Source organism: Aspergillus sclerotioniger (genome assembly GCF_003184525.1).
Source record: "Aspergillus sclerotioniger CBS 115572 chromosome Unknown BO94scaffold_2, whole genome shotgun sequence".
Taxonomy (NCBI): domain Eukaryota; kingdom Fungi; phylum Ascomycota; class Eurotiomycetes; order Eurotiales; family Aspergillaceae; genus Aspergillus; species Aspergillus sclerotioniger.
In genome coordinates, this window is record NW_020290992.1 from 655,935 (window position 1) to 680,353 (window position 24,419).

The 24,419-nt window shown below is 51.7% G+C and overlaps 6 protein-coding genes and 1 non-coding gene across 7 annotated transcripts; 5 read left to right on the forward strand and 2 right to left on the reverse strand.

The window, feature by feature from the left end:
* Window positions 1–237: 237 nt before the first annotated feature.
* BO94DRAFT_571235 (DNA primase subunit PRI2) lies at window positions 238–2,321 on the forward strand. Its single transcript, XM_025614862.1, has 3 exons — window positions 238–481; window positions 534–1,084; window positions 1,136–2,321. Exons 1-3 carry the CDS (start codon window positions 292–294, stop codon window positions 1,895–1,897), a joined length of 1,503 nt encoding a protein of 500 aa, XP_025472443.1. The 5' UTR covers window positions 238–291; the 3' UTR covers window positions 1,898–2,321.
* Window positions 2,322–2,457: 136 nt separating this feature from the next.
* sec23 (GTPase-activating protein SEC23) lies at window positions 2,458–5,331 on the forward strand. Its single transcript, XM_025610671.1, has 7 exons — window positions 2,458–2,750; window positions 2,801–2,931; window positions 2,994–3,288; window positions 3,351–3,821; window positions 3,871–4,968; window positions 5,024–5,217; window positions 5,273–5,331. The coding sequence occupies exons 1-7, from the start codon at window positions 2,658–2,660 to the stop codon at window positions 5,295–5,297; spliced, it is 2,307 nt and encodes a 768-aa protein (XP_025472444.1). The 5' UTR covers window positions 2,458–2,657; the 3' UTR covers window positions 5,298–5,331.
* A 348-nt stretch (window positions 5,332–5,679) lies between these two features.
* BO94DRAFT_541800 (60S ribosomal protein uL11) lies at window positions 5,680–6,417 on the forward strand (the record flags this gene model as incomplete). Its single annotated transcript, XM_025613060.1, has 5 exons — window positions 5,680–5,683; window positions 5,744–5,777; window positions 5,842–5,962; window positions 6,028–6,352; window positions 6,404–6,417. 5 exons carry the CDS (start codon window positions 5,680–5,682, stop codon window positions 6,415–6,417), a joined length of 498 nt encoding a protein of 165 aa, XP_025472445.1.
* A 1,012-nt stretch (window positions 6,418–7,429) lies between these two features.
* Window positions 7,430–7,922, reverse strand: BO94DRAFT_133464 (uncharacterized protein). Its single transcript, XM_025605664.1, has one exon. The coding sequence runs from the start codon at window positions 7,764–7,766 to the stop codon at window positions 7,494–7,496; it is 273 nt and encodes a 90-aa protein (XP_025472446.1). The 5' UTR covers window positions 7,767–7,922; the 3' UTR covers window positions 7,430–7,493.
* Window positions 7,923–9,721: 1,799 nt separating this feature from the next.
* BO94DRAFT_133555 (uncharacterized protein) lies at window positions 9,722–10,448 on the reverse strand. Its single transcript, XM_025605666.1, has one exon. The coding sequence runs from the start codon at window positions 10,221–10,223 to the stop codon at window positions 9,852–9,854; it is 372 nt and encodes a 123-aa protein (XP_025472447.1). The 5' UTR covers window positions 10,224–10,448; the 3' UTR covers window positions 9,722–9,851.
* A 517-nt stretch (window positions 10,449–10,965) lies between these two features.
* On the forward strand, window positions 10,966–16,375 carry BO94DRAFT_133566 (UDP-N-acetylglucosaminyltransferase). The gene is made up of 3 exons (XM_025605667.1): window positions 10,966–12,949; window positions 12,999–15,609; window positions 15,660–16,375. The coding sequence occupies exons 1-3, from the start codon at window positions 11,175–11,177 to the stop codon at window positions 16,287–16,289; spliced, it is 5,016 nt and encodes a 1,671-aa protein (XP_025472448.1). The 5' UTR covers window positions 10,966–11,174; the 3' UTR covers window positions 16,290–16,375.
* Window positions 16,376–16,934: 559 nt separating this feature from the next.
* On the forward strand, window positions 16,935–17,008 carry BO94DRAFT_t33. The gene has a single exon. It is a non-coding gene; the product is annotated as a tRNA-Val (tRNA).
* Window positions 17,009–24,419: the final 7,411 nt, after the last annotated feature.

Sequence of the window (24,419 nt, forward strand, 5' to 3'; positions counted from 1 at the left end):
ATGAAGCTTCTTATTGATCTCTTGATGGACTCTTAGTAAAGAATAAGCAATGAACATTAAGATCATGAAGCATTGAATCGGCCGAGTGCTTCATTCTGCCATAAGTCTACTGCTGAGGTGTAGTATTGACACCCTAATTAAACTGGCTCATTGAATTGTACACCACGTGACCGTGGCGCGTGTTGGCCGCGTTTCGCGTCGTCGCGCGATAGCCATCCAGTAGATGAACTCAACTCAGTCAGGTCAAACAACACGATCTCAATAGCGTCAACCCCGCTGTTGCAGAGCAAGATGATCCGACAAGACTTCCGCAGAATTGACCCGAAGAGAAGGGCTACCCTCGACCACAAAAAGAAACAGTTCGCAGCACCGGTCTTCAAGCAACAGGACTATCCGCATCGCTTAAACTTCTATGAGATTCCCCCGACCGAGGAGATCACCCTCGAACAGTTTGAACAATGGGCTATTGACCGACTAAAAGGTTTTTAAAACATAAGGCTCGCTTCAGAATATAGGCTTACAATCTCGAACAGTCTTGGCCGAAATTGAAGCCTGTTCTTATCGAAACAAATCGCCCGCGGAGACAGAAGCGCATATTACACCTCACCTTCAAAAATACCTTCCCCTTTCCTCTAATACATCCTCCTCCAACGGTGCGGCCGACCAGCGATTAAAGAATGAACGCCAGAAAGATCATTATTCCCACTTCATCCTTCGCCTGGCGTTCTCGGCCACTGAGGAACTCCGCAGGCGGTTCGTGAGAGCAGAAACGATGCTTTTCAGGTTCCGCTTCCAACGAGACGACACCAGAGAACGACGCGCCTTCATTGACAGCCTGAATCTTGACTGGGAGCCGGTCGAAGACGAAGAGAAACAGAGACTCTCGGAGCAGTTACTCGGCGCGACTCCGGGTCTCCGTCGCCTTGATGATGAGACCTGGTACAAGGTGGACTGGGAGAAGGTGCCGGAGTTGGTCGAGCGACGCGCAGTTTTCCTGTCCAAGGGAAAGGCGTACGTACCGGGTAGAGAACAATTGAGCATGATCATAGCAGAGTTCACAGCTCGATTGGAGCGCGCTCTTGAGGTATGACGCAGTCCATCGCTGTGAATGATTTATGGTACTAACGGCTGCCAGCTTACGGGTCGGGCCTTACCACGATTGGACGAAGACGATCGCCTCACTCCGATTCTCAATCACCTTTCGAAGAACTTTGGAAGTGCCGAGTCAGTTTACACGGAGAACGAGGGATTCGTTGATGGCGCACCGATCACGGCGAACAACATTGACCGGCTATCTCAACATTTCCCACTGTGCATGCGCAGTCTTCACATGAACCTGCGCAAGAATCACCACCTGAAGCACTACGGACGATTGCAATATACGCTTTTCCTCAAGGGAATCGGCCTGTCACTGGAGGAATGTATTGTTTTCTGGCGCCAGGGCTTCAAGGGCTTTACGGACGACGAGTTCAACTCGCGCTACAAGTACAACATTCGCCACGCTTATGGCGATGTGGGCGGTGATCAAAACCGCAGAGGCCGCGGATACCCCCCCTACTCGTGCCAGAAGATCCTCGGCGATTCGAATCCGGGAGTCGGGCAGACCCATGGATGCCCGTACCGCCACTTCTCTATTGACAACCTGATCGGTCTTCTTCAGTCCACCGGTGTCAATGACAAGGATGTCCTACGTGGAGTGCGAGAGGATGTTGAAAAAACGCGGTTCCATATTGCTTGCAATCGGGTCTTCGAGTTCACCCACAAAGCAGATATCAAGCGAGTTAAGGAGGACGGGACGTGGAACCAGACCGACCTCGACACCATTGTTCATCCCAACACTTACTTCAAGCGCAGCTATCTCCTGAAGCAAATGGGGAAGGCACCGAAGAATACCTAACGTCATTGTGATAGGTCCACGAAGCCACGTTCCTATTGCATTTGGTTGTCGGTTTGCGGAGATTCCACCACGCGGGCGTTTCGGGTCAGGCTTTTGGAAACGGGAGGACGCCATGGTCCTGGTTCTTAGGTAGATATTTATATGTAAATTGAGAGCATGAAACCCCCCAAGGGGTCCAGTGACAATTCGACAATTACTTTATTCAAAGTCTTCGATTACGATGATACAATTGCAGCGGGGTGAGAAGGGTATGTAACCTCTGCTGATTCCCAGATTATCCGAAAGGAGCAAAACGTCCTCTCAAAGCCAGGTGCCCAGCAACGGGTCGGAGTAACTCTTCGCTCGACACTTTAGACAAGTTCACCAACTTGGTGGATGGAAGCTGCCATAAAAAAGGTAAGGAGTCGGCGTGTGAAGAATATTTGGAAAAGAAAAGAAAAAGCGAGTGTGGTGGAGAGGAAGGGCCGGTATTTAAAGGGCACTAGCGCGGTGTACGGCCGCCCGCAGCGACCGGTTATGCTGCAACCTGGCCTTATGGCAACCAGTGCCGCTTCACACAACAGTCTCCTGATCCCCGCATAGTCTCCGGACAACAGCTGTTGGCGTTGTCCTTTTTGTGACTGGGTTGTGCTATAGGAGGGTCCTCCTGTGACCAGTCTGTGTTGTTTTCTGCTGTTCTTTCTGGCTGCATTCTTGCCCTGTTAGACGTCCCCCTCATTGTCTCCCAAGTGACGGAACCCCCGTTCCCCAGGCCGCCAACATGGACTACGAAGCGTTGAAGGACCAATGGAGCGAAGTCGAGGATCGCGATGGCATCAGACTCAGCTGGAACACCTTTCCAAGCTCTCGCATGGTTCGTCTGGGAATTTGACGCCTGCCCGGTAATAACTAACTTATCTACAGGAAGCATCCCGCCTTGTTGTCCCCATCGGTGCCGTCTACACGCCTCTCAAGGAGAAGCCCGACTCTCCGTTGCTACAATATGAGCCGGTCACCTGCAAGGCGCCTTGTCGGGCGGTCTTGAACCCCTACGCGTATGGCTCTCGGTCTCTTAGAGGCATCACAAACACGAATGACTTTAGCTGACATTACATAGCAACGTTGACGTTCGGGCCCGAATCTGGATCTGCCCCTTCTGCCTTATGCGCAACCCTCTTCCCCCTCACTACAAGGATATCACGGAGAGCACAATACCCCCGGAGCTCCACCCGATGAGCACGACGATCGAGTATCAATTGGCACGCCCCGCTCCTGCTCCCCCTATCTTTGTCTATGTCGTCGACACCTGTCAAGACGATGACAGTCTGAAGGCCCTGAAGGACTCGCTGATTATGAGTCTGTCGTTGTTGCCGGCGAATGCATTGGTTGGCCTGATCACATATGGTACAATGGTAGGAACACTCGGTCATCTACTCTAGGGTTATTCGGATGGCTCGTTGACTGGGAAATACAGGCACAAGTACACGAGCTTGGCTATACCGAGTGCGCCAAGTCCTATGTATTCCGCGGCAGCAAGGAATACGCCGCAAAGCAGGTGCAGGAGATGCTTGGTCTCTCCTCTGGACTGCGTCCGAACGTGCCCCAGCAGCCCGCTCGTCCTCCCCTTGGCCCTGCAGCACGGTTCCTCCTCCCCGTTCAACAAGCCGAATTCCAAATCACGAATGTGCTCGAGCAGCTCCAGCGTGACCCGTGGCCAGTTGCAAATGACAAGCGACCCCTCAGATGTACTGGCTCTGCCCTCAGCGTCGCCGTTGGTCTGCTTGAAACCTCCTTCCAGAATGCCGGTGGGCGCATTATGGTCTTCACCAGTGGTCCGGCCACCGAGGGTCCGGGTCATGTCGTCGGTCCTGAGCTGAAGGAGCCAATCCGTTCTCACCATGACATTGACCGCGACAACATCAAGTACTACAAGAAGGCCGTTAAGGTGCGTATACTTGTCTTCCGACAGGGGCGCTTTGCTGATTATATATTAGTTCTATGACACCATGGCCAAGCGCGCTGCCAATAACGGACACATTGTTGATGTCTTTGCCGGCTGTCTCGACCAGGTCGGTATGCTGGAGATGAAGAACCTTGCCAACTACACGGGTGGCCACATACTTCTCACAGACAGTTTTACCTCGTCACAATTCAAGCAGTCCTTCGTCAGAATATTTGACAAGGATGCCAACGATCATCTGCTCATGGGCTTTAACGCATCTCTTGAGGTGCTGACTACCAAGGAGCTCAAGGTCACCGGTCTTATCGGTCACGCGGTTTCCTTGAACAAGAAGTCGAGCTCTGTCGGTGAGACGGAGTGCGGTATCGGCAACACATGCGCCTGGAAGATGTGCGGGATTGACCCTGCCTCGAGCTATGGTATCTACTTCGAAATCGCCAACCAAGGTGGACCTGCAGCAGTGCAACCAGGCCCCCAAAGAGGAATGATGCAATTCCTCACATACTACCAGCACTCATCCGGACACTATCACCTTAGGGTCACGACTGTCGCACGGAACCTAAGTGGTCCGGCTGGCGACCCTACACTGGCACAGTCTTTTGACCAGGAGGCGGCCGCTGTGTTGATGGCCCGCATCGCTGTGTTCAAGGCCGAAGTCGATGACGGCCCTGATGTGCTCAGATGGGTTGACCGGATGCTCATCCGACTCTGCTCCCGTTTCGCTGACTACCGGAAAGACGATCCGACGTCATTTCGGTTGGAGAAGAACTTCACGCTTTACCCTCAGTTCATGTTCCATCTGCGCCGAAGCCAGTTCTTGCAGGTGTTCAACAACTCCCCCGACGAGACTGCTTTCTACCGGCATGTGCTTAACCACGAAGATGTTGGCGACTCGCTTGTCATGATTCAGCCAACTCTGGATTCTTACTCCCTGGAACACGAAGGAAGCCAGCCTGTGCTCTTGGATTCGGCTTCCATCCAGCCGGCCCATATTCTCCTCCTGGACACCTTCTTCCACATCCTCATCTTCCACGGTGAGACTATCGCCGAATGGAGAAAGGCCGGTTACCAGGAACAGGAGGGCTACGAGAACTTGAAGGTGCTCCTCGAACAACCGAAGGAAGACGCCAGGGTTCGTATACATGAAATTTCTCGCTTGCCGAATATACGCTGACCAGTTATCACAGGAACTGATTTCTGACCGTTTCCCGCTCCCCCGTTTCATTGTTTGCGATGCCGGTGGCTCCCAAGCACGTTTCCTTCTGTCGAAGCTGAACCCGTCGACAACGCACACGACAGGAGGATATGGCGGAGGTGTGACTTCGCAGACCATTTTCACCGACGATGTTTCATTGCAGACTTTCATGGAGCATCTCATGAAGTAAGTGACCAGTTAGAACCCAACGATGAAAGCACTTGCTAACCCGATGCCCCAGACTTGCTGTTTCCGGAACCAGCTAGATTTGACGAGGTAATGGCCACGACGAGAGCAAGGGGAGGTTTGCGTCGGTCCTCGGGTCGTTTGTATCTTTAGCGGTTATTGATTTTTGTTCGTTACCCTGGAATATAGCAACTACCTAGATTCAACGATTGAATACAAGCAAAATGCCGTAATAATATAATGGATCCGCTTCACTTTCTACGGCCGGAAGCCGTACCGGCCCGTCATATCACGTGAGACTGTTGGGTTGAGCCCTACCGAACTTACCGTTCTAGGGTCTCGCTTAGCTCAGGCGCGGGCGGCAGCTAAATATCCTTCGGCCGTGGCAGCGTTTTTCTTTCTTTCCTGGTACTATCCACCCCGACAACTTCCAAGGACGATTGACGACCTTTCGCACTCGCCATGCGTAAGTATCATCTCCTTGGTGAAAGCGATTTGGCGGACTAACATGTAACCCATTGGGCAGCTCCCAAGTTCGACCCCAATGAGGTGAAGATCATGTAAGTTGGCATCCCGAATGAGTCGCGCAAATTGCCTTTTGCGCAGCAGCTAACAATTTCATAGCCACCTGAGAGTGACTGGTGGTGAGGTCGGTGCCCAGTCCGCTCTGGCCCCCAAGATTGGTCCTCTCGGTCTGTCCCCCAAGAAGATCGGTGAAGATATTGCCAAGAACACTGGTGACTGGGTAAGAAGAGCCGATTGCAAAATCTTGAGGGATAGAGGGCTAACGTTGCGTGTTTGCTGCTATAGAAAGGTCTCCGTGTGACTGTTCGTCTCACCATCCAGAACCGTCAGGCCGCTGTCTCCGTTGTGCCCTCCGCCTCTTCCCTGGTCATCAAGGCCCTTAAGGAGCCTCCCCGTGACCGCAAGAAGGAGAAGAACATTAAGCACAACAAGTCGGTCTCTCTCGACGAGATCGTTGAGATCGCTCGCCAGATGCGCCACCGCTCCCTGGCCAAGGAGCTCAAGGGTACCGTCCTTGAGATCCTCGGTACCGCTTTCTCCGTCGGTTGCCAGGTCGATGGCCGCAGCCCCAAAGATGTCTCCGACGACATCAAGGCCGGCGAGATCGATGGTATGTGGCATTCGGATGCTTAAATCAAGATTCGTGCTAACTGTTCTCCAGTCCCCTCCGAGTAAATGGTGATCAAGATTCCCGGCGGTCGTGAATATATACCGACATGCTAGTTACAGAATATGATCATTGTTCTCTCGAACCAAACCTGTTTTACGAGTCATGACTTTTAGGATTCCCACTTGTGTTCATTCGAAATGTGATAAGTGTTTTCACTCGACTCTCCTTGTTGAGATTGCCCTTCCCTCCGTCTCCCATGGTTCACTTGCTGCCCTATGCAAGCTGGATTGTGTCGAGTTCCGAACTCAGATGACCTTTGCAACACTCTGGCCCTTACCGTCGTTTCCCGCCTCCGGGCCTGGATTCGAATATCATACCACGTGGTATAGGCTTATTTTAAGCAAAGAAGAACAAACCGACCCGCTACTCACCGCGGTATTCTTGAGGGGAGCCTCGTGCTTCTTTCTATGGATACCATGGTCCATTTAACGGTCAACACCATAAACTCCCACAGACCTTGTTGTCTGGCCACTCGTAGACCAATATCAAATTGAACAATGCAATCTATTTCTTGACCATCTTACTCTATACATGTATACACCTTTCAGTCCTTGTACATTTTACCTTTTGTCACCCGATGGCGTTTAGAATGCCGTTGAATATTTTCCTGCGATCGGCACCTGGATCAGCCTGTTGCTATAGCTATCTAATTGAGGGTGTGAAGAATGAAAGCGAGATGAATCTTGCCAAGCCAGCCGGAATCCGATGGGGCAGCGACACGGACACACCGAAGAATCCACGCGTCCCCACCGGCTACTGGGATGGTGGCCCTTTGGCGTTCCTGATACGCGCCCGGCTGCAGGAGCCCCTTAACGAATCCTGGGTCGACCGTAGGCAAAAGAGGAATGTGATGGATCTCAAGGCATCGGGATTCGATTCGGGGATGCAGGTCGTTGTGATAGGCACAGGCAGGCGCACCGACATGCATCTTGTCCATCCACCATCGACTTGATGTACCTCCATTACTTACTTCCATTACTTACTTACATGGCTCGTGACTCACCCCGTTGGCTGAGTCAGCCAGTCAGTCAGGCCAGGTCAGGCCTACCAGGCCGATCTCAGGCCAGCTCATCCATCTTTCTCAAGTGAAACATGGCTGGCACCGCGACATGGACATATCCTCCGGATGTCTCGCCATACGGACGGCAAAGCTTGATGGGAATACGACCGATCGACTGCCATCGGTGATGTGATGCATTGTGCCATGATTAGTATCCCGATTGTCCACGATGATTATTATTTTCCCCCTCTTCCCCTTCCCCTCTCTCCTCCGAACGGAGGACCCCCCCCCCCCCCCTCCTCCAAGCGCCTGCAAGTGGAGAGACAGCGCGTAGCAAAGTTTGCCGATCCTCATCGCCAGACCGCTCGTGACATGGCCGATGGATAATCATCACCTACCGGGCGGCCCCATTCCCGCCGCCCTCGTTGATCCTGGTCCTACTTACTTGACTTGCTGGGCCTGCGACTGGCCTGGGCGGATAAGACCGGACCGGGGGTGGGATGAAATGGGGGTACAACGCAGGCCATGGCGAAAACTCACCCAGACTTACTGTAGCACTCATTTACTTTGTTGTGTGAAGGATGGCTGAATTCACCGGCCCTGAGTGGTTGGATACGGGAAACGGGCTCTCGAAAAGTTGAAACTGAGGTAGGTTTCATGGATCCTCTATTCCCGAGACCTAGATTTTGAGTTGGGCCGGGAAAATGAATTATAGGGGGTGGTGGGAAATCTTGAATGGGGGATTTGAAGTATAAGTACGGAGTATAATAATGTGATTGCCTGATGCACGAGATTGAAGATAGGGAGGTTAGCAGATAGTAGTAGAAGTATGGCTGTGCAGGAGGTACTACTAGTAAATAGTATTGTGTAGTTGTTTGTTAGACTTTGATGGGAAATCCGTATTGGTCGACGGGAATTAGGCATGCCAAATTAAAGCTCGAAACTTAGAAGGCTGTGATATAGGAAAGGCGGCCTATCAGAGATTCATCGACAAAGAGAAGCCACAGTCACCACGTATAGCGGGACTATACAGCATTGACTCCGTCCGCATATACTTACGAGATGTGGCCGTCATTCAGACTCTTCACCTGATCCGAGGCGGCATGCGCTCTGCTTTTCAGCCTCTGGGTGCATTCAGGGCTGCAGAATGATGTTGGCCTTGCCTCTATCTACTGTCTATGCTGTACAGTCACTACCAGGAGGATCCCTGATGGGGGGACTTCTTCTATTAAATATTAAGATATTCCTATATAGGGAAACCTCCCGGGACCCCTCCACATTAATCACTCCATATTAATCGTTTGCGCGGTCGATATTAAATATATTACTATAACAATAATAATAATATTGATAGTGAAATCGATATTTGCATCGCCAATTTCTGAGGATTCAGCCAGTCCTTGACGGACTCCACTCGAACCCACCGAAAGTGCCAGATCGCCCATCCGTCCTCATCACCGAAAACCCTCTCAATGGGCCCCCAAGGCCCCAAGGCTTGACCACGGCGGGCGCCACCGTGACCGGGGGCCATGGCTGCTGGGCCACTGACGTTCGCCAGGCCTGGATTCGCTTCTGCGCCCAGGTGGCTAGCGCCGGTCCATCCTGGCCGTTGGATCGTAGCAATTAGCACTACGGTACCTTGGGGTGGGACGGGGATGTGATGGATGTTCGTGTTTCCCTTGTTTCGCGTTTTTGGGTGGAGGAAAAAGAGGTTCCTTCTTGAGCTTTGCGGGTTGACGATGGCTACGTACCTTGGATCGGTCGCATCGCTGCCTTGAAGGCGCTCCTTCCATTCAAGCCACCGCGTGTTATACTTTGACCCATTGTCCGAATGCCTGTATAGATAGATCTATTTACTACGGAGTACTAGGAGTAAGTATATCAGCCTGGGGCCCTTTGCATAATGCGCAGAGTATTCCGTAGATCCATATTCTCAAGTACATACTGTAGATATTTGTTTTGTTGCCTTTTCTCGTTTTTTTTTACTTTTTCTCTTTTTCTCTTTTTTTCTTCCATCCATCCCAAGCCACCACCACCAAGTAATCAACCTGGACGCCCAAAACCCACCCGCGTCCCAACTCAGTAACCTCCCTTCTCCACTCCACCGGGGCCAGGCCAACGCCCATTGGCTCCACTCCCGCTGGTCCATCCTCTCGCCCACTCAGGCTGCCCTCCCCCCACCCCAAAAAAGGAACCGCCCTAGAACCAAACGGGAGCTATAGGCTGCCGCCGCCCACTGCTTGCGTTTGGGAAGCTCCGCTCTGTCATGATGCGCGTCCCGCTTGATGGAGCCTTTGGGTCGTCGATGACTCTTTGTCTGCTACGTTAGTGACTTCGTATGGACGAGCTTCAATTCCATACTTTTCCGCTTCAATCGTTTTCCCTGCCGAATTTTTTTTTTTATTCTCCTCCCACTGGCGCATCCATTATTTCTCTCCTTCACCATCTTGGCCGTCCATCCTTACCCCGGACTTCCCTTTTTCTTTCTTTTTGGTGAATTCCCCTGCCTTTCATCGCGCCCGGTCCTTGCCCCTGGTGAGTGCTGAGTGGTGACTTTGACCTCTCTCCGCCCGCCGTTGGATCTTCTCCGCTTCGAACAGCCCTGCCGTGCCTTGGATCTGAGGCATCGCCGTTGGAATACTTCAGCCCAATCAGGACTTTCTTTCTTCCCCGAGAAGGGGAATCAACCTCATCCAAGACAAAAAAAAAGGCAAAAGAAAGACAGACAGACAGAAAAATCTCTTTTACACCAGAGATAGAAAGAAAAAAAAATTCAACAAATCCCCCGAGACAAGTGGTGGTGATTGTCATCAACTAGTGGTGCCATGTTCAACCTTTCTCCTACACTATCGTTTCCCTGATTCGGATTTTGTCGGTCTTCACATCGGATCTGATTTGTTCTCCGGCCTCTTCTCTATCCTCCCGATTGATACCTCTTCCCTGCCTACCACCACTGGCTTCATCCTGAACCCTCCCCATCCCACTCTGCCCGCCTACAGCCCGGCCGGTCACTCTTTTTTCTCCTCTCCCCCCCCCCCCCCCCCCAAACCTCTTTCTTTCACTCCCTCTCGCGCCGAGTACAGCATTTCTGCCAAGCGCAGGATTGCCTAGTGGTTGATCGCGTCGTGCGGACACCTGCGTCAGTGTGGGCGCTCTAGCAAGCTGACTAGGGCTGTGTGGTTCTCTCAGTCTCGATCCCTTTCCCTCCCTTGCATCGCTTCTTCACCCACCTGTCTCTCACGCAGCAAATAGCGTTGTCGGAGCGGATCGCCTGCGTGTCTTTTTGATCTTCTGGAATCCAGCGGCTTCGTGAATGGTATCTTCGCCCCAGACTCAGCCTCCATTCGATTTCCTCCCTCCTCTCTCCTTCACCTCCGCGGCTCCCGCACTTGCGCCCTCTACTATCCTCGATCACAATCTGCGTTCATGTCGAGCCCGGGGAAACACGGTGGGGGCCTTCGCTGAGTGTCAACTGAGCCGGCTCATGCCCAGGATGAGGTGTAGGAAACGTTTCAAGGAGGATGCTTGTTGATTATCCAGCGAGTTTGATACTCTGTCGACCATACTGACTGATTTCGATCGCCCCGAACCGCTCTCCCACAAGAGCCCTGCATTTCCTATTCTTCCTTCTTGGTTACTCGCCTCCTTTTTCGTCTTCGTTGCGGTCTCCCTCTTTCTCTCCACCCCCCTCTCTCTCTATCGAACATAATTATCGTTAATCACGGCGAAACAAAACCGGCGTGGTTACCATCTGAGGTCAAGATGTTGCCCTCAGTAGCACCGTTCCCCCCCGTTCAACCGCATCACCACCTCAATTATCGTCTTGGTACCGACACGACCCACGGACCTTACGACTCAAACACCTCGTTTTTCACATCACTCCCTCGCAGCGACCAGAGCAAATCCTCGTTCCATTTGACAGCTCGATCCCGACTGCAATACCCCCATCCCATACAGCGTCTCGAGGTACACGATGCCACAGGCCCGGTGCCCAGTTCGAAGAGTGCTGGCGAACACGCATTACGGAGGAAAACGCCGAGTGGAACGTTGGCTGCTGGGTATGATGGCACCCCAGGGGATATCACCATCCAACCCCCGGCGAGCAAGCATATCTTAGTCTCACCTATCGAATCGGGCCACTTGTTACCACCCCATACTGGTTTTCCAATGGAGACATGGCAACAAGTTGGCCTGGACCAGGCTTCAGCCGGGAAGCACCTGAATTTCCCGCCCGTATATCGAAACGACTCGAGCCGAGCTAATGCAGCCCCGACTGAGATGGCTCAAGGGATGAATGGGACTAGTTGGGTTCGCTCACTGAACTACGTGCCGGGGATGGACTCCATGTTGAACCAATCGCTGCCGATGCAGCCATCCCAGCAGCGTTTCTACTGGCATAATGGCGCCTATGTCCCTACGGTTCTTCCAGCGACCCTTCAACCATGTGTCGGCCCCACAGCACCGGCAGGGACAGGGCCATACGGTCCGTATTGGCCGGATGGGGTGTATATCCCGTATCGCCCAGCGGCATTTCGCGATGCTCGATTTAACTCACCCACCCCGTTTGCGAAAGCAACCAACCCACCTGCGCTCCACTTCTTCGATGCAGGGCAGCAGCCCTTCAGTCGGGGTGCTATATCCTCCGGCAGCCACCCGGATCCGAGTCTGACCTGGAACCCGGGCCCTGTTGGAATGCTCACTTCCGATGTGCCAATGAAGAATAATTTTCCTCGACGCCATTCGGACCAAAAGCCCGTTGATCTGTCGATGGGCCATCGAATACTGCCGTATCACACGCGCCAGCCTAATCCAAGCTCGGGCTTTTCATCTCGTCCACAGGTCGCTGACAGCGGTCCATCCTGGTCCGGCCCGGCAAGCGCCCAAGGGGTCCAGCCAGGCTCTACAGCAACCCCACCGGCAACGAACGCAGAATTCAAGGAGAAGGTGTTGACGTGGGCCCATGGTGTCTACGTCGATCTCCTTGCATCTATTCACCAGGCACGGCGAAACAGTATCTCGAATGCGGCTGCTGAGGGGCAAAGTCAACGGATTTTGAAGCCAAGCATTTATCCGAAACCGCCTCGCCAGCCTGGTCTTGATTTTTCTAACACCAATACTGTGGAACCCAGCCGTCACAACAGCTACCCGTCGGGCCAGTTTGACCAGAGGGCCAATGCTATCAGCAACCCAGGCCAGAATGACGCTTCCAACTTCCAGGCCGGTGGCCGCCGCTATGAGCGTCCTTCGTTGGCTCAGATCCCGCAAGCTGCGTCTGACACCCAGATGCTGGACAGACTCCGCCATACTGGACGATTGACTGCTTCAACAGCGACGTCTCGCTTTGGTGCCGCACCGTTAAATGAGGGTTCCATCACAGGAAACGCTATATCGTCCTTGGAAATGTTATCACATCTTTGCATGGAAAGTGGTTGGGAATGGATTGATGGGATGCTCCTGGGAGGTTGCCTTGCTTACGGCCTTGGTGATTATCACAAGGCTATGCGATGGTACTCCAGGATCATCGCTCGAGATGCAACGTGAGTATGAGACTATCTGCAGCTTGCTGAGATATCTAACCATACACAGGCATGTGGAGGCGATCTCCAATCTTGCGGCCACACTTTTGGCGCTGGATCGCCGAGAGGACGCCTTGCAACACTGGCTTCGTGCGGTGAAGCTTCGCCCCAGTTTTTTCGAAGCCGTCGAACACCTGATCGGCCTTCTGTGCAGCAACCAACGCGGCAAGGAAGCAGTCAACATCATCGAGTTCGTGCAGAATTCGCTACGGTACCCCAAAAACGGCGACTGCTTCGCGTCCGATGAACATGCGAGTGAGACTGAGAGCGATGCGGAGAGCCGAGCTTCCAGCACGTCTGATATGGGCTCCTATGAAAAGGCGTCCTTCGATTACGATGACGACTTGGGTCGGTCGGTCTCTGCAAACCGCTCCGCGGATGTTAACTCGATTGGATTTGGTTCCAGCGGCTACTCAGTCCCTGGGTGTGATAACGGCAGAATGCTGGCCCTTGTTCACGCCAAGGGCAATATGCTGTATGCTCTTGGTGACAATGTTGCTGCAGCTGCAGCCTTCGAGGACGCCATCCTGATTGCAGCGGGAAGACGACGCCACGGAATCCAAAACCTGATCCGGCAGATTTTCTCGGCCTTTACGCAGGGCAACCACCAGGCTTACCCGGGCCCGGGCCATCGCGGGCCGCAAGAAACGATTCTCCTGTATCCGGACCATGCCCTGCAGACGTCCAAGCTGGTATTCGCGCCCTGCGGAACGCCCCCGGGCATCAAGTATGTGCCAGAAGGTCTGGCAAGGAAGGCAGCCATCTCCACTACCAGCAATTCGCTACTGTCGCTGGCCAAGATCTACCAGGATGGGATGTCTAACATCTCCAGCTCCGGCGTCCCCCGCGCTGCCCCAGGCGTTCGGGACATTCTGGCCCTCTACTACCTTTCTCTTTCCCTCCAACCGAGTCCGTCGACCGCGAACAATGTCGGTATCCTGCTGGCTGGCATTCAGAACAATGCCCCGAAGAAGGTCCTCCCTCGTCCCAGCGGCGATATGCCACATCCTGAAATCCCCGGGGTCGTCCCCGGTACTGGAATATCGTTGGCTCTCGCGTACTACAATTATGGGCTGCACCTGGACTCTCGGCATGCTCATCTCTACACCAACCTCGGGAGCCTCCTGAAGGATATTGGCCAGCTGCAAGCGGCGATTCGAATGTATGAGCAGGCCGTTCATTGTGACGGGAACTTTGACATTGCCCTGGCCAACCTGGCGAACGCAGTCAAGGATGCTGGTCGCGTCAACGATGCGATCGGATACTACAAGCGTGCTGTTAAGGTGAATCCGGAATTCGCCGAGGCAGTGTGTGGCCTGGCCAACGCTCTGAATTCCGTGTGCAACTGGGTCGGCCGCGGTGGCATTCACCACGGCTATGGGTTCCAGGACCGGTGGCATGTAAACGAAAAGGGGATGATCCGTGACGCATACACCAATGAGACCGGGACTGGTTGGATCAAGCGGGTGGTTGAGATCGTCGATCGGCAACTCAAAGAAGGGGAGGCCTGGGGTCGCGGGCTGTTGACCCCGAATGTGATTGAGCAGTTGTGCGCGCAGTTGGTCCCCGCAGCCAGTGCTCACAACCAGGCTACGTTTGGCACTCTGGCCAATATCTTGCAGTCATGGGCGGGCCAGCGGTGGGAGGGCTCTCGGATTGTCAAGCTCGTGGAGCGTGCCACTCGATCGATCACCTGGCAGTGGTACCAGGACCGGTATGTTTATGGCAAGGATTATCCCCTGTCCAAGTATCGGCGCCCACAGCTTCCATCTGGCCTGACTGCGCCTAATGCCCCCACGGTTCTACCTTTCCATACCTTCACCTGCCCACTCTCCGCCAAGCAGATCCGCCAGATCTCGCAGCGAAATGGGCTTCGGATCTCCTGTGCAACCCTGCGGTCTCCGTGGCTGCCCGCCACCGTCTTCCCTCCGCCTCCGCCTCCGAACCCGTACCTCAAGGTCGGGTATGTGTCGTCGGACTTCAACAACCATCCTCTGGCCCATCTGATGCAGTCGGTCTTTGGCCTGCATAACCCGTCCCGGGTGAAAGCATACTGCTATGCCACTACGATGAGCGACAAGTCGATCCATCGGCAGCAGATCGAGAAGGAGGCCCCAGTGTTCTACGATGCCAGCGGCTGGCCCGTCGATCGACTCGTTCGGCAGATCGTGGAGGATGGAATCCATATCCTCATCAATTTGAATGGATACACCCGCGGAGCGCGGAACGAGGTCTTTGCTGCTCGGCCTGCTCCCATCCACATGTCCTTCATGGGGTTTGCAGGAACCCTGGGGGCGGAGTGGTGTGATTACATCCTTGCCGATGAGATCTCGATTCCGCCGGAGACGCTCTCGCCCGGAAGACGCAATGTACGCATGGAGGACCGACTGCTGGAGGAAGACCACGGCGAGGACCTGGAAAATTGGGTGTATGGTGAGAACATCGTCTATACTCGCGACACTTTTTTCTGCTGTGATCATCGGCAGAGTGCCCCTGATGCCCAGGATCCTCAGATCGCGTGGGAGCAAGAGCAAGCCCGACGGTGGGGCATGCGAAAGGAATTGTTTCCCAATCTCAGCGATGACACCATTATCCTGGGTAACTTCAACCAGTTGTATAAGGTAAGCGCGAACAGAACGACGATGACATAGCCTGTACTAATGCCTGTCAGATCGAACCTACGACGTTCCGCACTTGGCTCCGCATTCTGGCACACATTCCGAATGCCATCCTTTGGCTGCTCCGCTTCCCGGATCTCGGGGAGCAGAACCTGCGGGAAACCGCCATTGCCTGGGCTGGGGAAGAGACGGCATCTCGCATTATCTTCACCGACGTGGCACCTAAAAACACGCACATCTCCCGAGCCAAAATTCTGGACCTATTCCTCGACACGCCAGAATGCAATGCACACACCACGGCGACGGATGTGCTGTGGAGCGGTACGCCGCTTTTGACACTGCCTCGATATAAGTACAAGATGTGCTCGCGGATGGCAAGCAGCATCCTGAGCAGTGCTCTGCCGAACTCCGAGGCCGGGCGCGAGGCTCGATCGGACTTGATCGCGTCGTCGGACGACGACTACGAAAACAAAGCCATCCGTCTCTGTCTGAGTCTGAAGTATCAGCCTGGTGGGCAAGGCCGCGCAGGAGGCAAACTGTCAGAACTCCGCCGGATGCTGTTCCAGGAACGGTGGGCGAGCAAGCTTTTTGATACGACGCGTTGGGTTCGTGATCTGGAGGACGCCTACGATGGAGTTTGGAAACGATGGGTGAACGGCGAAGAAGGCGATATCTGGTTATGATGTACGCATCAGAATATACCCCTTGAGCGAGTTTTGTTTCTTTGGTTGGATACGTTTCTTGATTCCCGAGTGTAGGTTTACAACCTTTGCATGATTTTTTTTTTTTTTAAATTTTTTGGTATCTGTGTGGAATTATTGCATGCTGGCGTTGGATGTTTGCCTAAGGTATGGATCAATGATGATGATGTTCCCGGAGGCTGCGTGATTGTACCAGCAGCTGATTGGGTTTGGGGTTATGATGAGTGATATCTTGGGTAGGCGTTGGGGCTATTCCCCGAATACGGGTGAGCGTTTGGAGTAGTGATAGAGGATTTTTTGAATGATTGAATACGAGTCTGTGGTTGCCACGGTTCATCAGCTGATTCTTAACCCTTATTACTACATACGTATCTCTCCTATCCAGATACGCCCCCAAGATATAATAAATTACAATACTGAATGATACAAATTAGGAATACAAATTCGATTAGTTAATCCCACACCCAATATACCCCCCACCCTCCCATCCCACAAACAAATACTAGAGAATCCACACCCCGCATTATTCCTCCCACCTGAATCCTACATTCACTGATCCATTGTATACATCATATATGTGGTGTGGAGTTATATTCCAAATAAATAAAGCGGTTATCACAACAAGTCGGCTGGATGGTGTAGTTGGTTATCACGTATGCTTCACACGCATAAGGTCCTGGGATCGAGCCCCAGTCTAGTCAACTTTTTTGTTTCCGTCCTTTCCTTTTCTTCCTCTTTTGTGAGTGGAAAGTATGAGAGGTTAGGTGGTGGTGGTGTTGTTTTTTTTTCCTGGGTAGGAAAAATGGGTGGGATCAGGTTTATATTTGTTATATATTGATTGACTGGTAGCTTACTATGTAGAAGGTACTAAATACTATATAGTATGGATAAAATATATACATAGGCGTGTCACTGACAAATCACAAAACCCCGATGAGTAGTACTTAAACACCAACCATTCCAAGTCATATTGAATAATATACAAGGTCATAACATAGGTGAGGGTGTTAGTAATACCAACAAACTCCCAACCCAGTTAAGACCGAAGCGTGCATGACTTCCAGAGTTGAAGGTTTGGTATATGCCTTGTCCTGAAGGGTCGCGCGCGTCGTTGAAGTAGTTGTCCCAATGGGTGGATAGTGGGGTATTCCGGCGTTATATCTTGGTTGTTGGTAGTGGTGGTGGTGGTGGTGTAGATCACAAATTTGGTGGGTTGTAGAGTAGAGGCATGGACATGGGCATGAGCTCTGTTTGTCTGGTTATTACCTCCCGCATCATGATGACCAGGGTGCTGATTCTCCCCTGCATATTGTGGTGGGCGAGAAAGGAGACAGATGATAGTTTATGTCGCTGGGCTAAGAGGTGCTTTTAGCTTTATATGGGGTCTTGGGGATTAAAGAATTTTTGAATGGACTGAACCATCCCTTAACATCACGTAGAGGCACATGAGGACCCGGCTTGAAACAATGGAAGGGAGTGTACATAGGCGGTGCGATTGCCATGTTTTCTAAAACATAGGAAATCTCGTATATCAGGACGATGGTCCGGGAACAGTCCGGAGGTGGTGCAGAGCAGGCATTAACAGTAGTGCTGGTAGCCGCGCCTCCAGGCCGAGATCATGGTTGGAATGAGACCAAACTCGCTCATATAAAGAAGGGGTAGATGGGAAAGCAACTGAATTCGTATGACAAGATGATATCCCTTTTGGTAGGGTGTCACGAAGCAGGGCATACCGGTGGGCCCTGAGAGTTGGTGATACCGGATTCATCAGGATTGTTCTTCTCCTGTTGTATGACGAAATGGGTTTTGGCTGCTTATTGGAGACGCAATGCTGAAGAGGCCCGAGGTGACGCCAAAGTACCCTGCGGTTTCATTGGTATTTGATGCCATTCATGTTCGTGTTATAGGGTTCGCGATGGGTCGCTCCGGACGAGTGGGCGATCGGGCGATCTTGGAAAACGCAGATGCAGCCGGGAATCCACTAGGATGGTGGCAAAGTAACCGGACCGCAAGATTTTGTTTAGGTGGGGGGATGGCGTGGGCGGAGAAAGCCGTGACGCCGGAGGTACTGAACGAATGTATATGGCTAAACGATGCCATCTATAGCTCTGCTACATGCCAGTAGCGTACCCTACCATGATCTGCCCACACATAGGTTCGAGGGCGTGACCCGGTCCATGCTGTTGGCGTAAATGTCTGTTTTGTGACCCTGTTGCTTGCAGACCTGATAGATAGCGCTGCTTCTGAGACAACCACAGCCCATGTGGCCAGATGTTTCCATATTTCTAGCCTTTGTTATGTTTGATATCATTGGTGAGAGACAGGACAGCAGTCCGGGACACGTTGCAGCATGCGAGTCAGCCACCTGATTTTGTATAGCCATGGAGAACGCATCCCACACATGGTGCTCAGAGCTGTTCTTCCCCCGGTGTCTTTCCAGATTCGATCCTCGTGATATCAGTAACCTGAGCAGATCGGCGTCCTTCTACACCGATCCAAGGCCTTGGTTCCCAGACGTTTCGTCGTCGTTGCACAGTAGTGCAGGAGAATGGGATTGTGAGAGAATATAATTTGTTATTGGTCGCGAATAAATTCCCATCTCCAACGGGGTCACAGTCAATGCCTTGCTGCCTGCTTGCAGAGTCGGGCCCCTATCAATAGGTGATAGAATCGATAGGTGGAACTGCCAGCACTCTTGCCCGAGACACCCTGCCACTACATCTTTACCGAATGTAGCAACGCGGCAGATTGACAGCAATTGACAGGATGAAATAATTGGGAATGAACTCATCGTCCTTATCCATTTCTCGAAGACTAATTGATCAGGGCCAGGCCTGCAGTAGTCTCGTGTGATGCTCTCGTTGATATACAAGCTCTGGACTGCTGTGGCTCCCCATATTCCGGAATCAGTCTTCGGCTTGGTGGATATTCCCCGGTGAGTACTCAGGCATGCAGTCTTGTATACGCAGTATCTTGTGGCTCGAAGTCTTAATATGCGAGAGGGGTACCGGGCCTGAGTGATGCGTAGCCAACTTACTAAGAACCGTTATGTCTCCCACTCTTCATAATGAGAATACACCACGCTTCGTTGTCTAAACAATGGGTATTGCCTGAGGTCTGCGTGGTTGCTCGACTTGGTTATAAAGTTTCAAGAACTGCACCATGCTGGTATTGCACTCCCTCTGTTTGACCACCAGGCCATGGCTGTTCGTTGCTAAGCGACGATGATGCACCATGCATACTGACCAGCCCAGACTTTAACGAGAAAATGATCTGAAGAATAGCAAGATAGGTCTTCTTGACATGAGTGCGTTGATTCAGGGGTTGCATGCCAGACGAAGGCATCATCCAGGGCGTGGTGTCTGGCGTATTTTGGGTAGCAAGATTTGTATTTTCTAAACTGTCCTATCAAAGACGAGAGAAAGTGTATTGCTGTATCTGCCCTGTTGTCGGAGGTCAAGTTTCGCCGATTTGGTGCAGACATTATTACCCCGGGTTCAGATTATTGGACCGGGGTCTCTGTTCGCGACTGGATGGAGATGGGGAAAGGCTCTGCAGCGCACGTTTGGCGACAGAGCACAGTTGGTGCTCCGGAATTGTATCGCGTATGGAATATCCAGGGTGTCATTTGGTCTATGGTCCCGGTCTGAATTTCGCGTGAAATTCCGCTGCAGAGAATTATTCGGGCCCCGACCCAGTATTGCCAGGACGGAGACAGAGACTATAAAGGTGCTGTTCCAGACCTACTTTCGTAGCCTTGAGGCTGCTAGCACGAAGGTGTTGGTTGCCCGAACGCAGTCGATGTTAGAACGTGTTGTTCTCTGGCGGATTGAAATTGCTCAGGGTCCTCTTCCGGTGCCATTGTCAAAGTCCTGGTACTGCTTGTGAATCATTATTGTCCAGAATTGTGCTCAAGATCTTCTTCACAGCACCCCGTGCTCTCCTGTCTGTCCAGACACGATCTCTCCAACAGTCCCTGGAGATTCCCAGCCATTACCCTTTCCAACTCCTCTGTTTGCTCGGTGCAATTGTTGACGCGGCGATGTGCATTTCGACGTCTTCGTCACGCTCCGAGCAGCGCCTAATGAGAACATAAGGATATCGTCTCCGGTTGGGCGTACCAAGCCTGATGTTCCACCATGGTTCCATCTCATGTTCCGCAATGCGCAAGTCTAGGCCGTGTCCTCATCGACAATGGCATCAAAACATCCCAAGTATATCATCTGATCAGAAATCACCCATCGTATACCCTCCCGACATGCCATGGCACCTTCTGTGTTTCAGATTCATCAAGTAGTCTGGCAGAGCCTTGACTAATCGGGCTCGCGAGCTTGGAATCCGGAACAAGACGGCAGACCGACCAACCGCACCTATTGTAGACGGTTGGTTACGTGCATCAGCCATTGAGTGATTGTACTAGTCGAGGAAATCTCTAATTTCCTCTGCTCATTCCCGAGGCTGATATTATGTCCACCGCAATCGATTGGGTCGTGCCAGCGGGTTAATCCAGCGGTTTGAATTGTGATTGATAGATATCGACTGCCAGGTTGCACAGTTTGGGAGGATAGAAAAACAGACCTGGTATGCATCTTGTAAGAAGTGAAAAGATGCCGAGGTTCGTGTGAGTGGAATAGATCGCGCTGGCGATGACCGCCATTGAGTTAGAGCTTAGAGTACCAGGCTAATGTCTGTCACATTCTGAGCGTTTGAGATTACGGTTATCCTGGTGGAACCTTGAGGTTCCGCGATTACCGTACCATGGCATGGTAGGCTATGTCCCAGACTCTGAGACTTTCTCAACCGGATGAGTTTCTCAATGGATGAGAATAGTCGACAAAGGGCGGCCCGCCATTTCTCAGGAGGAATACGGCGAGCAGCACACTTCACATCATAAATGCAGCATAAACAAAATAGGTCTTCTGCGTAGCAGCCGGAGGTCTCGGGGGACAGGATCGGCCGATCTTATAAGGACTTGTCGCGGAAGCCAAGGAGATGTGTATTGGTGATCTGATGCGTAGGTCTGTTGAAGATATCGGAAGAGGGAGCCGCAGGAAGAAGAGGCCACAAAGCGATGCGATCAGGTGACACCGCCGTTTACTATACTGTAAGACTGGTATCGAGCACCCCAGTGATGGTCCCACTATCTTCAACAGCTACCGACTTGGGGATGTCGTCGAGGATGAAACTGACTCGAAGCTCGATACCCCGATCATCAGGAGATATACTTGTTCGATTGAGTATAGACCTTTGTAATATATAGAGTGACCTCTGCCATTGTTGATAGTCTATGATGTCTCTATACCAGTGGGAATTCATTCAGGTCGCTGATGACATTGCTCCAGATACTGTCTCTCATCTGGTGATGAGTACAGCAGCATCAAAGAGGACTGGTATGGTGAGTTCTCTTCGTATCGATTGCGTGGGCAGCCAGTAAGCAAGGCCCTTATGAAACTACCGTGAATGCTGTTTAGTCGATGATAGCAGCCTCAAGCGGTGATGTTTGGTAATGTAGTCGTATTCCTTTGGGAGAATATGCATCAGTTGCCATTAGGGCAACTGGAGTGTGGCGTATATAAGACGCACGTATGAGATAGGTTATAGGGACATTGTAATCTATAAGGCATTGCACATAAAAGTCATAAGACCATACATAATGGTTAGAGCAGGGAATAAATCTGCTTGATGGGTTTGGTAACACAAGCAGGGGTGGGATATTCCTTAAATAGCTTCTTCTTAGATTTTCTAACAGAAATATGCCTTCTTAAGACTGGCAAATGCCATGGGAAGTATCCTGATACAGTCAGGATGGTGCCGAAGACTAGGAATATCGTAGGTAGTCACCGATGCTAATACCAGTGGCAGAGTCTTCATGCAGTAAATGTAGTTGCTGTAGAGTAAATATTATCCAGTATATCGAATCCAACATGGCTCTTTCATCACTACCCCAATAACAGTATACCCAATAACAGTATAACCGCATTAACCACCACAAATGCACACCTATCCTATTCCAATCACTCAGACCTATCCACCGTGACCAGATTGATAACCCAGGTAGGACAAGCGCGGCATCACATGCAGCCAACGCAGGATTTCAAATCCCTTGCCTTGGAGCGGCGGTGCGGATTGCAACTGCATGTGCAGGGATGGTGACAGTTGCGCGCATGAGCACGACCTCCATGTCAAGGAAAAAAGAACTGGCCGTACACAGCATGTATGACAATAACCAGCATTCCGATCCTTCAGCGAGGTTAACCGACTAGTGGAAGAGAGTGGGTAAGGGTATCGGGGACCTGTTCGCCATCCGGGATTATCATCTCAATGCCGCCGTCGAATCGTGATGTCAGCCAGTCGATCGGTCGATCGAGCAGCCTCACTTCGGAGATGGCCTGGGTAATTATCATATTAGGATGTTAATTCAGGTTCCCGAAGATGGGTGCATAGTTGAGACTTAGTGTGTACTCGGTATAAAACAAAGAGATCCATCCATCCTCAGCACATGGCATCCACGCTTGGTCAGCAATGGATAATCGTGAAGAAAAAAGAAACAAGAAACAAGAAACAAGGATGGGTCACGCGATTCCAGCCACCTGGTACTAGATACTCTTGCTTCCTTCTTCCTGACGATCCATCATAGTCGCAATCCCTACGAATTGATGACCTGTTAGGTACTAGTAGCTGGCTGGATCGGACTAATTCTCCTCTGGGGTTGCCACTGGGACTGGCCAGTGGTTGGTTGACTATTTTCCGACTATAGGTGGCGTCTCATGCACCAGATCTCTAGTCTGGTTGCAGTCATGTAAACATGGAAGACAAGACAGGCCGTGCTTCTCTTCTGCCTATCTATCTCCATCAGTACGGAGTACATAGTACCTATATCGTACATACATGCTCCTCCACTGTCACTTTGTGATGGGTGCGTTCCTTAGTCAGGGGTAACCCAAGAACCCCAACCCAACCCAACCCCAACCCCAAACCCAAACACCCCCCCCCCCCCATACTATGTAATTGTAAATAGATAGATTGATCTCCATCAAACACTACGTAGTCACCAAGATAGATCAATCTACCCAACACACCCCAAACCCCTAGAACCAGCATCGAAGTTCGAAACAAAGCAAAAATAGCCCACCCCTGCTCTGCACCCCTGCAAACCGAATGATTTGGAAATGGCGAGTCATGAAACATCCTATTTGGGATATGGAAGGATAGCGATCGATCAGATCTTGCTTCTCCTACATAGGGATTAGGGAGGTGATACCTGTCTCTACTCTTTACTAGGATAGAAGTCACTAACTAACCAACCAGGTCCAGCCCAGCTGAGACCCAGTCAAGTCAAGAAAGTCAATCAACTCCGCTCTAATCCGTCCGTCAGCCTCGCTGCCAAAAACCGTTGCTAACCAGTCACTCCCTCAGCTAAGACTAGAGCTAGGGGAATACTAACCAGGGGGTTGGGTTGGGTTCAACATACATACCACACTAGCGATACCATACCTACCGCCGATACGGATACAATACCATACAGAAATACACCGGCAACGGCGCGTATCTAACGCTCCCTCTCCACGTGGAAGCGAAGAACCCCTTAGGTGGAAGGGTTCCTGGTTGTATTACGGATTCTTTCGTATCTCGTACTCGAAACGGGGACTGTGTTATGTATTGTATGGTATTTCCAGTAGCGCAGCGCCCGGATCAGATCCATCCATCCATCCATCCACTCCACTCCCCCCCATGACAAATACTCCTCAATGGTGTGTTGCTCGACTCGATTAGGTAAGTGGTCTGTGTTGTGGTTTGTGATGGTGAGGTCCTTGCGGTACATAGTGCACTGATTCTGTTCTTTATTCCTACTTTACATACTCCTTACTACAATAGCCAATACCAACATTACTCATATTACATATTAAATAGTGTATGTAATCCTCCACGTACTCTGTATCATACATATCAATTAATTAATATAAATCTACTCCATTCAGGCTAGTGACCATTCCCCTATATGGATAGTCACCCACGAGCGATGCGTTTCTTGCCGATCACGGGCGGACCGGCAAGGCGGGTACCCTAATCCCAGTTCAGATAAGTCGATCACCCACCCCGAGATCCTCCGAG

Bases quoted from the DNA above. Each gene is read 5' to 3' on its own strand.
- BO94DRAFT_571235 (XM_025614862.1), top strand. From the start codon at position 292: ATGATCCGACAAGACTTCCGCAGAATTGACCCGAAGAGAAGGGCTACC. The intron at 482-533 runs GTTTTTAAAACA...AATCTCGAACAG, and splicing joins GGCTATTGACCGACTAAAAG to TCTTGGCCGAAATTGAAGCC. The intron at 1,085-1,135 runs GTATGACGCAGT...AACGGCTGCCAG, and splicing joins GATTGGAGCGCGCTCTTGAG to CTTACGGGTCGGGCCTTACC.
- sec23 (XM_025610671.1), top strand. From the start codon at position 2,658: ATGGACTACGAAGCGTTGAAGGACCAATGGAGCGAAGTCGAGGATCGC. The intron at 2,932-2,993 runs GTATGGCTCTCG...GACATTACATAG, and splicing joins GCGGTCTTGAACCCCTACGC to CAACGTTGACGTTCGGGCCC. The intron at 5,218-5,272 runs GTAAGTGACCAG...CCGATGCCCCAG, and splicing joins TTCATGGAGCATCTCATGAA to ACTTGCTGTTTCCGGAACCA.
- BO94DRAFT_133464 (XM_025605664.1), bottom strand. From the start codon at position 7,766: ATGAGGATCGGCAAACTTTGCTACGCGCTGTCTCTCCACTTGCAGGCG.
- BO94DRAFT_133555 (XM_025605666.1), bottom strand. From the start codon at position 10,223: ATGACAATCACCACCACTTGTCTCGGGGGATTTGTTGAATTTTTTTTT.
- BO94DRAFT_133566 (XM_025605667.1), top strand. From the start codon at position 11,175: ATGTTGCCCTCAGTAGCACCGTTCCCCCCCGTTCAACCGCATCACCAC. The intron at 12,950-12,998 runs GTGAGTATGAGA...AACCATACACAG, and splicing joins ATCATCGCTCGAGATGCAAC to GCATGTGGAGGCGATCTCCA. The intron at 15,610-15,659 runs GTAAGCGCGAAC...AATGCCTGTCAG, and splicing joins ACTTCAACCAGTTGTATAAG to ATCGAACCTACGACGTTCCG.